Source organism: Perna viridis, chromosome 9 (assembly GCF_037379345.1).
Source record: "Perna viridis isolate PV_CMFRI_1.1 ecotype Kerala chromosome 9, ASM3737934v1, whole genome shotgun sequence".
Lineage (NCBI taxonomy): Eukaryota > Metazoa > Mollusca > Bivalvia > Mytilida > Mytilidae > Perna > Perna viridis.
Window position 1 is genome coordinate 28,052,735 of NC_142453.1, and position 14,381 is coordinate 28,067,115.

Below are 14,381 nucleotides of genomic sequence, written 5' to 3' on the forward strand. Positions count from 1 at the left end.
TAAATAAGACTTGTTATTTTTTTGTACCATTTTGCTCACCATAAAACTTTTGAAATATTCCATTAAAATCCTCTAAGCTTTTTAGGAGGAGTTGCAGTGTCTACTTGTACACTGCCTGCAGGCATGCGACAATCATTGTCTCTATCTACATCAATAGTTTTCCTTGTTTAATGCGGTCAAAATCATTTAGTGGTTAAGGAGTTGCACTAAAAGGCTTTTACATGTACATGTAAATGGTTATGGGAGATTGTGAATAATTGATTTTCACACAATTGGTATTCAGATATTTTTTTTATTGAAGTATAGTTACAAGTACATAAATAAAAATAAAACTATGTATAGTGCACTGGTAAATTCAGTTAATTAAACATGTAAAGAAGTTTTTAATTTTGGGATAGTACATCTATGGGTAAAATTTTGTAATATCAATTAAGTAGCACTCCAGCTAAGAGTCGTGCAAAATGTGATTCATGGATAAAAAGCCTACATATTTTAATTGTTGATATTTTGTTTGAATTGCCAAAGAAAACAGGAATTAACATTCAGTTGCTCGTACATGCGGTGTTCTTGGGAGATAAAAATTATATAGAATGCACAGTAGATTTCAAAATTTAGGGAGATAACTGTAAATGACACTCAAAGACAATATCATCTATTGGATTTTTAATGTTGGTTATCTCCTAAGAACAGGCAGATTTGATTGAATGATAACACATTTCATAGTATAGACCCATAAAACAACATAATTACCAAAATAAAAATATGTAGCCTTTTTGGGGTAGTATCACATTTTTCAGGTTTTGCATGATTCTTACAAAGACTGCTACTTAAATACTTCTCAGAACATAGCTTTGAGTGACCAACAAATTTCGCTCATAAACATTTCGGACCTTTATTAACACTATTTAAAAAAATCTTACATCAACAATTTACTACTTTTACATCTAACATATTTACATGCATAATTTATAGTTAAAACAATGACTGGATTAAGTATAATTAAAGATCGCATTTAAAATAATTCAATTCTAATACAGCACAATTGTTTAGTACAGTAATATAGTTCAAGTAGTCTTTTCAAGTGTTCTTAGCTTTCCCCTTGAACCATCTAGCAGAATTTTGATTCTTAAATAGGTCCACATCAAACACACATGTATGCTGTTATACATGTATTGCTTTAACCTACTCCGATGAATAACTAGTTCCGGTATATCATTAATATTCTATTCTGTACGGAACTGATTGCACGTGCTCGAGTCAGAGGTCAGAATTGCCGACACCGAAACCTGCTTGTTACACCAAGACAATAAAAAAGGTTAAATTACCAGCATTCAAGGTAATTTTCAGTTTTAAGCTCTTTGTCCCTGGATTACATTCTTTTGATTACCGCTATAATCTTGGTTCCCTTGATTACCCTTCCCTCATCTTTAAAACATTGAACCCTGAGACTTTGAGATCTGCACTCATTCATTATTTTGTTCATAATGTTTCCATTTTTTGACATATTATTACAAAAAAATCTACCAATACAAACTACAGACCTCTTACTAAGCATAATACGAAGACTTATTTATATTAAAAGGAATACGACTGCGCATCCAAGAAGAGTTAAAAGTTTGCATTGTCGTTTTTTCCATCATTTCAGTTGTTTATACGTGTGTTACACATGAATTGAAAAAGAATTCTTGACCAAATTCCAGTACTTATCATTTTATTCATGACTAATATATACAAATATTATTCCCATTATTCTTATGTCAAATTTTCAACGTGTAGTAAAAATGAATTGATTTAGAAAAGATGTTTTGAAATCATTTTTTACTGAAAAACACAATCTTATAATTATTTTATTTAAATTGGAGACAAATCTCAACCGAACAAAAGCAAAGCATGGAAGCCAGTATAAAGACCATACCACCCACTCGTAACAAAATCATAATTGTGAGGTAGGTGGAAAGTTCAAAGGTTTATTGATATCTCTAAGAACGGCTTTCCAAAACATTTGTTCCCCAATACCTCTCTTGTACACTAAATAGGATGACGTCATAAGAAGAGATCGTAGTCTGCTAGTCATGTGACTAGAATTCACTTCCTTGTACATAACAACAATTACAGCTTCGTCTCCATTTTGTCGTCTTCGTTCTTGAACAAGATCTAACTCCCAAAGGCACCATTCACTCTTAGCAAAACTATTAGATAGTACTACTAACATTTTCCACGAATTATTCATACAGTCTACTATGTTTTCAGTTATTGGTTTTCCTATGTCAAAATCTCGATGATGGACGCAAACGAGAAGCCCTTCATTTTCTAGTTTTGGTAGCAAAGTGTTATGAACCCAAAGTCGGTTGGCTTCGCAGTACACAATGAATAAATGATATTTAAAATCACTCCCGGTTTGAATTTTTGTATAGCCTTTTCGAAACATTATTTGCAATCTAAAAAAGTAAATTAGATTTTTAATATTTACTTGACACTTGAAAATTACAAATACCAGAAAGAAAAATATGACGACCACAGAACACACAGATATTGTAATAATATAAAAAATCCTCAGTTGACTGCATTCTGAAGCTGAAGGTTGAAACTTTGTAATACGAGAATGTTTTAAAGATTCTGGCGATTCACATGTATAGCGTTTTGGCCAATCGTTTAGCTTTGACTTTAAATTACTAGTTTCTAAAATATCTACAAACCACTTCAGGTTACAAGTGCACGAAAATGGATTACCAGATAAATCAAGTACTGTAATGTTCTCCAGAAATTTTGATGGGAAGGATGTTTGATGAATAATTTTAATTTGATTACCCGATAAGTCAAGCTTATATAAATATTTCAAACCAACGTATGTTTCAGTTTTCCACTCTGAAATTCTATTTCCCTGAAGGTTTAATTCCTTCAAGAATGGCATATTCTGAAAGAAGCCGTCGGGAAACCATACAACACGAGTGCTGGCTAGTATGAGTTTATTCATCTTCCTTAAATGAGAGAACATTCGAAACAAGTGGTCTTGGTGCGGAAGAACAGATTTCGTCAAGTCTAATTCTGACAAATTTGGTATTTTATCGAATATTGAATGTAGTTCATAAGTTGTTTTTTTGTAAAAATTGAAACTTCGCTGGAATCTTAAACGCTTTAAAGTCTTCGATGCGAATACACTCCCTTCCAACGATCTTAATCCTTGTAAATCATTTACAGATAGTGTTTCAATTTTTTTCATTTCTGCAAAGGTATGTGTTTCCAGAGTTTGTATTGGGTTGCTATCTATAATAAGTTTCCTTACGTTCTTCAGACATCGTAATATCTGTGGGTTGATCCTAAGTAGTGAATTCGTAGAGAGATCAAAATTTTCTAAAGAATCAGCAAGTTCGCTGCTTTCCTTCTGACCACAAAATATTGGAAATTTATTTAAATTATTATTACTCAACAGAAGTTTTTCAAGATTTCCCCGTCCATTTGTATTGAAGTATCGAATATTACACTTTCTGCATGAAAATGTTCGCAAGTTTTTCAATGGATTTAATACTGACGCATTAAGACCCGAAAAATTGTTTTCATCCACTGAAATTTTTCTAAGCATGGTACCATTCAGGCTCCTAAACATGTCATCTGGTAAAATATGCCATGAATTGTCAGTCAATGATAAATCAAGAATTTTCAATTTGTTAATGCCTTCCAACGACGACCTGACATCAAATACGCTCAATAAAGGCTCATTTGATATTTCCAAGGAAGATAACTCACTGAAAATGATAAATGCATCATTGGAAATATTTTTAAATCCATTGCCATACAGTTTCAGTGTTTTTATTTTATTGTTAGTTAAGTTTTTAAATGTTGAGCCATTCACATAGTGGAAGACACTTTTTGTGATAATCAATTTTGATATTCGTTGAGGGAGAGCCCCTATATAAGACGCTCCAACACATTTTACGTCGTTCTGGTTAACAATACAATGTTTCAAATGAAGATGACTTTTGTTCCGATCTTTCCCATAAGTTACCACAGACACACATAAGACAGTAAAAATTATTACTATCACTACTTTGTCGTCCATATCTGTTGAATTTTTTGTTCAAATATACTTATCCTTTAATAAGGAAATAGTTAAAAACGGAGACGTAAACAGTTCAGAAATAATAAAAAATAAAATCGTTTGCTTGAAATTATTTCCTGATAATGATGAGTGATAAAGAGTTGAACTTTGATCGTCCAGGAAGTTAAAAAAAGATACAATGGAAAAAAACTTTGATATATGAAATGTATGATTTGATTCGACAGTTAAAAAAGTATAATATTACAACGACTTGAAGAATTTCATGTATTTTTTTTTACTTCATATTTATTTTTCTGAAGAACAAATATATAAAGTAAATGGTATATTAGCAAAATATGGAAACTGGGATGAAACTTTAGTTTGTGTTTTTGTGAACTTTTTTTATTGCTACATATTTACTCATTAGCCTTATTTCATATACATAGCATTCTGTCAAAAATGTGTCACATGAATGTTATACGTAGCAGTCTTTGTAAGAATCATGCACATTCTGTAATATATCCCAAATACGGCTACACATTTTCATTTTTGTTAGTTGCCTTATTGGTCTACATAATGGAACGTATAATTATTCATTTCAATCTGTCTGGTCGAATTAGATCATTCACATTGAAAATCCAACAGTTTCCTTTGTATCTCAGTGTCATTTACAGACTTATTTCCTTTAATTTTAATTTTATACTGCATTATATTTAATATATATCTCTTAAGGACACGGGTTTTATAAAAAGTCACCTTTTAATATCTGTTTTCTATGATATTTCAAACCAAACATAAAAAATAAAACATGTAGGCTTTGAAATACAATAAATACCAGTTTTATATATTGTAAATTTCGATATGCTGTACACGTGTTTCAAGGAGTAACCTCTCATCAGCAGCATTAACATCAAATATGTAGGAAGATCATAGTCAAAATATTAGTTGTATACAAGAAGTACTCATAACCAAATCTGTCGAAAGAGGGAGCCAAATCCATGAAACCATGTATCACATTGTGCATGATTCTTCGCTTGTGTAATACTAGAGTGGGTACCCTTCAAATACAGTTTTCTTAGGCTTATTTGACTTACATTTAAAAGAAGTAAGGGTATTTCGAATGAGAAATGTCAAAAAAACTACAAAAATTCCAATCATAAAAATTGCAAATTTTGATATGCTTTACACGTGTTTCAAGGCGCAACCTATCAACAGCAGCATTAGAATCAAATATTAATGATCAAAATGCTTTCTCAGTGTTCGTGCCATCAAAAAGTAAGGTAAAGCCTTGAAATGTATGTTCATCCAGCTATTTGTTGAACGGTTAAGATATAAGACATTTCAATACATTTAACATAATAATCCACAAAACAATTTACCCTTATACCAGTAAAACAGTACCAAGATAATATTTCGTCTCTCTATACTTTTTCTCATTGAGTATTTAGTATTGAGTATTAAGTAATTAACCCTTTCCACTGACGGCTTTTTTTATTTCTTATTAAAAGAATTTATTAATTGACAAAATAATTGTTGCTGGTAAGTTCTTTGTAAAATGATCGTTTTATTATTTTCAGCAACGAAAATTACTGGTCACAATTGCACATATTAATTATCTGTACATGTGGTTGCATGCAACATGGCCTCGTGCAGGTCCGGGTGTTAAAAGAATAAGCCTGCAGCAGCGCTAGGCTTGTCGTAAAAGGCGACTAAATAGTGCTCAGAACCCTAGCCGTGGCTAGGGCGCTCTGCCCACAGAGCAACTGGGATGTGTGCCCCAGGTGGTGGAATGGGGTACACCTGGCGTGTTACATGCTGGGGTTGTCAGGCTATAATACGGAAAACCTGACCGCAAACCATAGTGGTGCACCGTGTTGGGAAAGATGCCACGTTCCTCGCACGTTAAAGAACCCTACTGTGGTATTCTCCCGGAGTAGGAACCATAGGGCTCCGCCACAGGAGGCTAAATTGCCCGACCCTACCCACCTCTCCCTATTTCCAGTGGCAATCAAAATTTATCGACTCCATTGTCCATGTGTCCCATCCCTTTTTCATTTCATCATCGTTTCATGTTCATTTTATCATCAATTTCATGTTCATCGTCTGAATATGGCTGAAATATTGCTGTTCGGACGTTAAACCCCAACAAACAAACCTATTAGATATTACAAATCCTTTCAATAAAGTATTGATAAAAGCTATGTTGTCCTTTGATTCGTGTTGCTTTCTGCGGATAGGTAAAATTGTGGTTAAAAATAAGAATGAATCGCATAAAGTAATTCAGTTCTGTTATCTCCAGTTTGAAACAATCAAAGAATAATTGTCAAGACAGGTGCGACACAATAAGCTTTTCAGGCATTACAACCTAAAACGTTAGGAATGGGTAAATGGAGATCTTACGCAATTCAATGCTATTTAATAATAATAACTTTTAAATATCTGTATTCATGTTGTAGTTATCTTAAATATCTTTGATTCTGATGTAGGGTCAACTACCTTGCATTACTAACGTCTTGTGAATGTTCTAGTATATAGTAAATGTTTTTGTGTTTGTGTGTCTTATTATGATACTTTACACCGATTTCTCAAAATTGAAATGTTTGACTGCTTGCTTTTCAGAGGTTTTTGAATGACTACTTATTGAAATGTTTAGACTGCCTGTCAGAGGTTCCCGACTGACTTCATATTGAAATGTTTGGACTGCCTATCAGAGGTTTCTGACGGACTTTATATTGAAATGTTTGGACTGCCTGTCTGAGGTTTCTGATAGACATCATATTGTAATATTCGGTCTGCCTGTCAGAGGTTTCTGACTCACATCATATTGAAATGGTTGGACTGCCTGTCAGGGTTTTCTGACTGACTTCATATCGAATTGTTTAACCTACCTGTCAGAGAGTTTTGACTTACTTCTTATTGAAATATTTGGTCTGCCTGTGAGAAGTCTCTGACTGACTTCATATTGAAATGTTTAATTTGATGGTTAGACTTAAACATGGTTTGCATTAACTGAGATATAGTACATAATGGTATTCCTTGTGTTTGTTTATATAGCATTGAAAGTCAACATGAGTTGCTCCATATTTTGTTTAGAATAGCAATTGTTTAAATTTGATTTGTCCAAGTGTCATAGTTATTATTTCCTCTTTCATCTACCCTGGACTTGATTTTTATGAGCAACTCTGCGGGTGTTTCTAGAAAAGCGAAGGACGCTTACCCTACCGGTGCACCTGGTCCATGCTCCCAGTTTTAGTGGAGTCCGAGTTGTTCATTTTCTTTTGTTACTTTGTATGTATCATTTTAGTTACTTTGCGTACTTTGTTGTAGGCCTAGAAAATGTTTTCTTAATTTTACACCTTTTCAAAAAGAAAAAAAATCCACAAAATTCAAGTAGGGAAATTCCATAGTTATATTTTCAATTATACAATACAAAGCCGATTGTCAAGTGGAAGCAAGTAGGTAATTGAATACGATGAAGAAATTTTGCAATTTTCCCCTATAATTTCAACCCATAAAAATATGCAGACCACAAGATAACATGCAACTTTTGCCTAGACTCAATTTGATTGATGGAAAAAGATTTATAAATTCACATTCACACTGCTGAATTTTTTACTTAATACATTTTTACATATACAAAAAGTTCTTGCTATGTACCTCTGGTGCTTTCTTTTTTCAATCGTATGTTCATAAAGCAGTCCAGGGCTATGCATATCATAAATGAGAGAAAAGAAGGATCAAGTTTGCAAATAGTATCAGCATACCGTATAAAATGATTGAATACTACTAAGACTTATAACAATAGAATTTTTCTATTTAGGTATCGTTCGAAAGGGAAATGTCCAAAGATTAACTGTTTGGCCGATTCATTCTAAAATATACAATGAGATGCAACCGTGTCAGGTATTTATAGGCCCTTTGAATTCCCGCCTTAGTTTGGTACCGAAAGTGAAAGCAATGCAACACTCTGAATTCAATATCAGTATTTTATAAACGACCAAAATCTAAAGGTTCAAATTTTGTTTTCACATGATAAAACCAATTTCCTTTCAGTTTCCTTTCATTTTTTTTTCTTCCGTGTATTCACGGATCAACTAAATGTATTCAAATTAGCACGATTTTCTCGAAGTACTGTACCCTATATAAACAACCGTATGAAATGCTCAACAACTATCACGCCCTCTGGTGAAATTTTCATGGTATCTTTTTGGACAAAACAACTTTAGAGTAACGGGCGGAGATACATAATTGGGCACTGGCTTCCCGGCTGTCTGGTTTTTGTCCCTGGGTTACATTCTTTTGATTTCTGCTAGAATCATGGTTCCCTTGATTACTCTTTATAGTCTCATTTGCAAAAGTTCCTCGGTTAGAAATTCCCGTTAGGGAATTTTGATACTTTTTGTCCCTTTTGGATATGGTATTGTCATTTGTTCATTATCTTTTATGTAATGTTTTGTAATTTGTCTTCTCCTCTCTTTAATTTTGTTTTGATTAAACTAACGACCTTTAACTCAAAATTTTAGTTTCCATTAGAGTAAAATAATGCTGTTAACAAAGCTCATAACATTTGTATTCTGTGTAGTTGGTTTCCTTTTCTGGAATGAAAAAAAAGCAAATATCTGAATATTTTGCATTATGAACTACAAAGAAGAATAACAAAATTAAAAAAAAAATTCCGAAATTGGAAACATTCTTTCGAAAATATTCATGCATATGAAGTGCGGAATTTTATGCAAAAAATCGACTTTCTAGTTAAGATTAGAGACGGAAAAAGTAACAAAATTACAGAGAAAAAATCTACGCAGAAAACTATTTGAATGTGGCGACCAGTTTTTCCATAGTAACTGAAAGCAAACATTTGGAAATGTGAAATGTATACTGCAAACACGTGCTTATACGTGCTAACATGTGCTTCATTTGATTCATTTGTGACTATTCAATCGAAATATTGTCGTTCACCTTTTTTTATTAGAAACTTTAAGTACAAATGTAATTCCTTTGTAACCTGATATGAAAGTGGAATGAATTGTTAACCTCGACGCAGTATACTTTGTTAAATTACCACCAAATTCAAATAAAATTTAAACAGTTTGTGGTTTCAAAAAAACTAAATTTGATTGAAGTTACCACAGCAGAATATTTGTTTTAAAGATAGATTCATGTCGCCTTAAACGAAAAACGATTAAATTAGATTAGAAAAATGCAGTCAACAAGTTGATGTAATCATTAGTGATATAATCATTGTAAGTTTATGTATTGATGTTCCTATTAAACGAAACACTCAGATGAAGCAAACTTATAAGGTCTCAGTTTTCATTTCCTGATTTAATTGACAGTTCAATATCATCATAGACTGCAACGTTTAGTGTTAATGAGGAAATCTTTTCTATGTTTCATTTCCCATTGTTGCAGATCTTTCAAATGACTTTCCTTTTTTACACTTAACATATTGAAAATGAAACTTATATGTTGAGATTTTAACATAAGGATGGGTGTAAAAGTTTTTAAAGCGTTTATAATTTCTGTATTCTGTATATCGGAGTATGCATTCATTAACCACCCGGATAAATACTCTAAAAAAGCCAAACATTGTGCTATAAATGATTACGACGTGTTATGTGTTGGAGCTTCCTATATTTCACCACTTCCTTTAAGAATAACGGGATTGAGAATTACGAAAAGTGTTTTTCGTGAAGTGAGAGGCATAACCTTTCAGAATTTAACTAAAAACAAAATAAATACACTGATGATTTATGAAAACAGATTTAAGCACAAAACACCGGATGCTTTTAAGTTTTTCGGCGAGTTATCGTTCTTGAAAATATCACAAGAGCTGTTATTAAGTGTGACTGAAGTACAATTATCATTACAGAGCCTTGATATAACAACAATAAGTGTGTTAGAATTTACTGCGAATTCATGGACTACTTTACCGGACAATGTGTTTAACAGTTTACAAGGAAGCAGGCTAAAGCGTATTTCATTGGATGGAAACAATTTTCCACGACTTAATACATCAGTATTAAATCCGTTAAAAAATCTGACAAAATTTTCATGTAGGAAGTGTAACATATCCAATCTGAATGTAAAAGGAGGGGGTTATCTTAAAATATTATATTTAAATGATAATAACTTGCATGGTAGTCCAAGTGTTTGTGCGTTGGATAAAAGCACTGGACTAAGTGACCATTTGGAACACTTAGATCTCTCTCGAAATGCATTTACTTCAATTAATCCACAAGTTTTAGGATGCCTAAGAAATGTAAAGAAGTTCATTCTAGACAATAATCCTATCAAAACTTTAGTATCGCATGCATTTGTAGAGATGCCCCAATTGGAAACGCTGTCGCTTAATTTACTACATGGCTTAGAATATATGCAAGGGAGTGTGTTTGCATCGAAGACCTTGAAATATTTGAGACTTCAGCGCAGTTTTCATTTTGACCATAAAGGCACATATGAACCACATTCTGTATTTTATAAAATACCAAACCTAAATGTCCTTGATATAAGTAATAATTTTCTGCCATATGGAATACGTTTAGTGAGGATGTTTTCTCACTTGAAGAAGTTGAAGAAACTAATCATGTCTAAAACTCGTTTGATTAGGATCCCATATGGTTTTCTCCAAACCATGCCGTCTTTAGAAGTACTTAATCTTGAAGGAAATAAAATTTCAGAATGGAAGTCCGGAACGTTTGTTGGTGTGAATCATTTAAATAAAATGTATCTATCAGGTAATGAAATAAATATAATCAATTCGACGTCATTCCCACCAACCATTCTCAAAACGCTCAAGTTAATCGATCTTTCAGATAATCCGTTTTCGTGCACATGTGACCTTAAATGGTTTTCCGATTATCTTAAAAATAGTAACTTAACATCAATACTTAGTAATTGGCCAAATCGATATAGCTGTGGATCCCCGAAATCATTAAAATACTCTTATATATCAAAATTTCATCTTTCAGTTTCGGAGTGTAGTCAAATGAGATTATTCTATATCATTACAATAACTGTGTGTTCCTTAGTCATTGCATTTTTCTTTCTAATATACACAATTTTCAAATGTCAAACAAACATAAAAAATCTAGTTTATTTCATTCGGTTACGAATATTGTTTAGAACAGGCTACGGGAAAATACAATCTGGGAGTGATTTTAAATATCATGTATTTGTTTTATACTGCGAAGCCGACCGATTTTGGGTTCATGAAACTCTACTTCCAAAGCTAGAAAATGAAGGGTTCAACGTTTGCGTCCATCATCGTGATTTTGACATAGGAAAGCCAATAACCGAAAATATCGTCGATTGTATGAATAATTCATGGAAAATGGTAGTAGTACTGTCAAATAGTTTTGCCAAAAGTGAGTGGTGCTTATGGGAGTTGGATCTTATACAGGAACGAAGACGTCGAGACGGGAACGAGGCTATTATTGTTATTATGTATCAAGGGGTGGATTCGTGTCACATGACCAGTAGACTACGATCTCTTCTGATGACGTCGTCGCATGTTATGTTCAAGAATGGTATTGGAAAGCAGTTATTCTGGAAAGCTGTTATCAAAAATATCAACAAGCCTTTGAACTTTCCACCAACGTCACAGTTTTGACTACGAAAATTATAGAATGTTCATAAAAAGAAATATAAAACCTGCAAAATAATTATAAGTACTTTTATTAGAAAATATTTCGAACTGTAAATTGTTATATAATGATGATACATTGTAGTAGATAGTGCGTTCACTCAAATATCTCTGTTAGGGAAATAATAATTAAGAAGAAACTCTGATAGGCCTAGCTTCAATTTACGCAACATGCAGTTTCCCTCTTCTGTTCAAGTATGACATGAAATGAATTTGCCAAACTTCATCATCTTTAGATATACTCTTGTCGCTAATGTTGTTGATTAAATCCAGAAATCAACTTAATATCTATTTTTTTTTTTTTTTTTTTTTTTGGAAACCGTTTTCCTTAAAAATAATTAACACATTAATATCTAATAATAATATTTACTGTGGATATCATTAAAACACGCTAATCTCATTGGAAAATCGGCTTTACATGTGATGTTTCATGGGTAAATGAAACACATCTTCGAACTATTACAAAGGCCACGCCAACAATTAAGTGGGCTACTTTTATTGATCGCTGTGTATTGACTATTTTCAATGTATATCTCAAATATTATAGAAGTGAATAAAATAAACATATGAAATGTAATTATTGGCCAAGAATACTCATCGTTTAGCCAACTATATAACAACGGTAACTATTCTATAGTTGTACGCATTAATCTTTTTTTTATTTTAAATTATAAATATATCACACTCAAAGAAATACATGTACTAGTAGTAAAAAGCATCTTCATTAGCCCACCCATAAACACAATGGTGTCATTTATGAATTGTCTATGAACAGATTTTTATTTAAGGATTAAATGTTTCATTTTTAATGTTTCATCAGCGTGTAAAGGCGTTGACCGCAGTACATTTTCAATGAGGCGCGGTAAGGCTTCATGTCCAAACTGTTCGACCGGTCAACTCTTTATTACACACCCATGAAACATCAAAAATGAAACATTCGATTCTTATATGGACAGTCTTTAGCCCGATTTATACAATCAATAACACCGGTCAAAAAAAACCTACCTGGGAACCTTCATTCTAAGATATATACTTGCTATATATTTATATATATATATATACAAATTTGACAGTTCTAACATCGTTGGGAATTTTTCAGACCTTTCTATACGTTTATATATCTTCCCTGTATCAATTTGATCCGATGGAGCAGTGTAGCGAATAGAGTCGTCACATTCTGAGACGTTTATATATAAATTCACTCTCTAAAATTCAGCAATAAAGTTTAATTTGTTAGAACTCTCTTCTTAAGAACAAATATCAACAACATGTTTCACGTATATCAAAACTTCAAAGCCCCGTGTAAGTCCGGGTGTTAAAGGAATAGGCCTGCAGCAGCGCTAAGCTTGTCGTAAAAGGCGACTAAATAGTGCTCAGAACCCTAGCCGGGGGCTAGGGCGCTCTGCCCACAGAGCAACTGGGATGTGTGCCCCAGGTGGCGGAATGGTGTACCCCTGGCGTGTTACATGCTGGAGTTGGAGTACATGCTATAATACGGAAAACCTGACCGCAAACCATAGTGGTGCACCGTGTTGGGAAAGATGCCACGTTCCTCGCACGTTATAGAACCATGCTGAGGTATTCTCTATTCTCCCGGAGTAGGAACCATAGGGCTCCGCCACAGGAGGCTAAATTGCCCGACCCTACCCACCTCTCCCCATTTCCAGTGGCAATCAAAATTTGTCGACCCCATTGTCCTTGTGTCCCACCCCTTTTTCATTTCATCATTTCATGTTTATTTTATCATCAATTTCATATTCATCGTCTGAATATAGCTGAAATATTGCTGCTCGGACGTTAAACCCCAACAAACAAACAAACAAAACTTCAAAATCCTAAATAAAAGATACAAGAGTAATCAAAAGAACCAAGATTCTAGCGGAAATCTAAAGAATGTCATCTAGTGACAAAAGCCAGACATGAAAAAACAGACAAGCACAACAAAAACATACAGTAACTTAAATAATACATACAAAGTAACAAAAGTATATGAGCAACTTGGACTCCACTAAAAACTTGGGACATGTACCATGTGCACCGGTAGGTTTAACGTCGTCTGCTTTTCTAGAAACACCCGCCGAGCTATAAATCTATTAATAGTCTATGGTTGTGCAACTCTTGCCCTGCTAAGCTCATGCCTAGACACGTACCTAATTTTATTCACTTGCAATCAATCGGAACATCATTCGGTTTTCTCCGGGTGGAAAATCGGAAAGGACTGAGTGATGTTCTGATGGCGGAGCGTGACATGCTTTTCTCTCCGGAACACCTGTAATTACATACAATTTTATTTAATTCATTTCAGTACATACATGTATGTAGATCGTTTCTGTCTTCTGTTTTACCATTATGATTTTGATGTCTCTGAATTGTCCTTTTTACGCTTGTTTTTTTTGCAATATTTGTTAACATTTTACGAGCATTTTCTGTGTGAATCAAAATCAAGTGGAGATCTTAAATTTTCAAATTTCTATATAATTATATATTATATCATATTAACATCAAAATTTTTACCTGTGCAAATCCATTGTCATGGAAACCAACATTTAATACCTTAACTACCGAAAAAAAGGATATATTACAGTAAATACTGATTTTTCAATGACAAGCTCAAATGTAAGCAGAGCAATTTGAATCCTACGACAGTGCCAACCAATAAAATATTACTTATTAGATAAATTCATGCTAAATCCAAGAAAT

At 33.2% G+C, this 14,381-nt stretch overlaps 3 protein-coding genes across 3 annotated transcripts in view; 1 reads left to right on the forward strand and 2 right to left on the reverse strand.

The window, feature by feature from the left end:
• Nucleotides 1–14,381, reverse strand: part of LOC148607606 (uncharacterized) — a 146,354-nt gene that overhangs the window by 104,943 nt on the left and 27,030 nt on the right. The window lies entirely within an intron of this gene.
• LOC148607614 (toll-like receptor 2 type-2) lies at nt 294–4,160 on the reverse strand. The gene has a single exon (XM_088546306.1). It carries the CDS (start codon nt 4,055–4,057, stop codon nt 1,934–1,936), a length of 2,124 nt encoding a protein of 707 aa, XP_088402432.1. The 5' UTR covers nt 4,058–4,160; the 3' UTR covers nt 294–1,933.
• LOC148607615 (toll-like receptor 6) lies at nt 9,410–12,248 on the forward strand. Its single transcript, XM_088546663.1, has one exon. It carries the CDS (start codon nt 9,525–9,527, stop codon nt 11,646–11,648), a length of 2,124 nt encoding a protein of 707 aa, XP_088402789.1. The 5' UTR covers nt 9,410–9,524; the 3' UTR covers nt 11,649–12,248.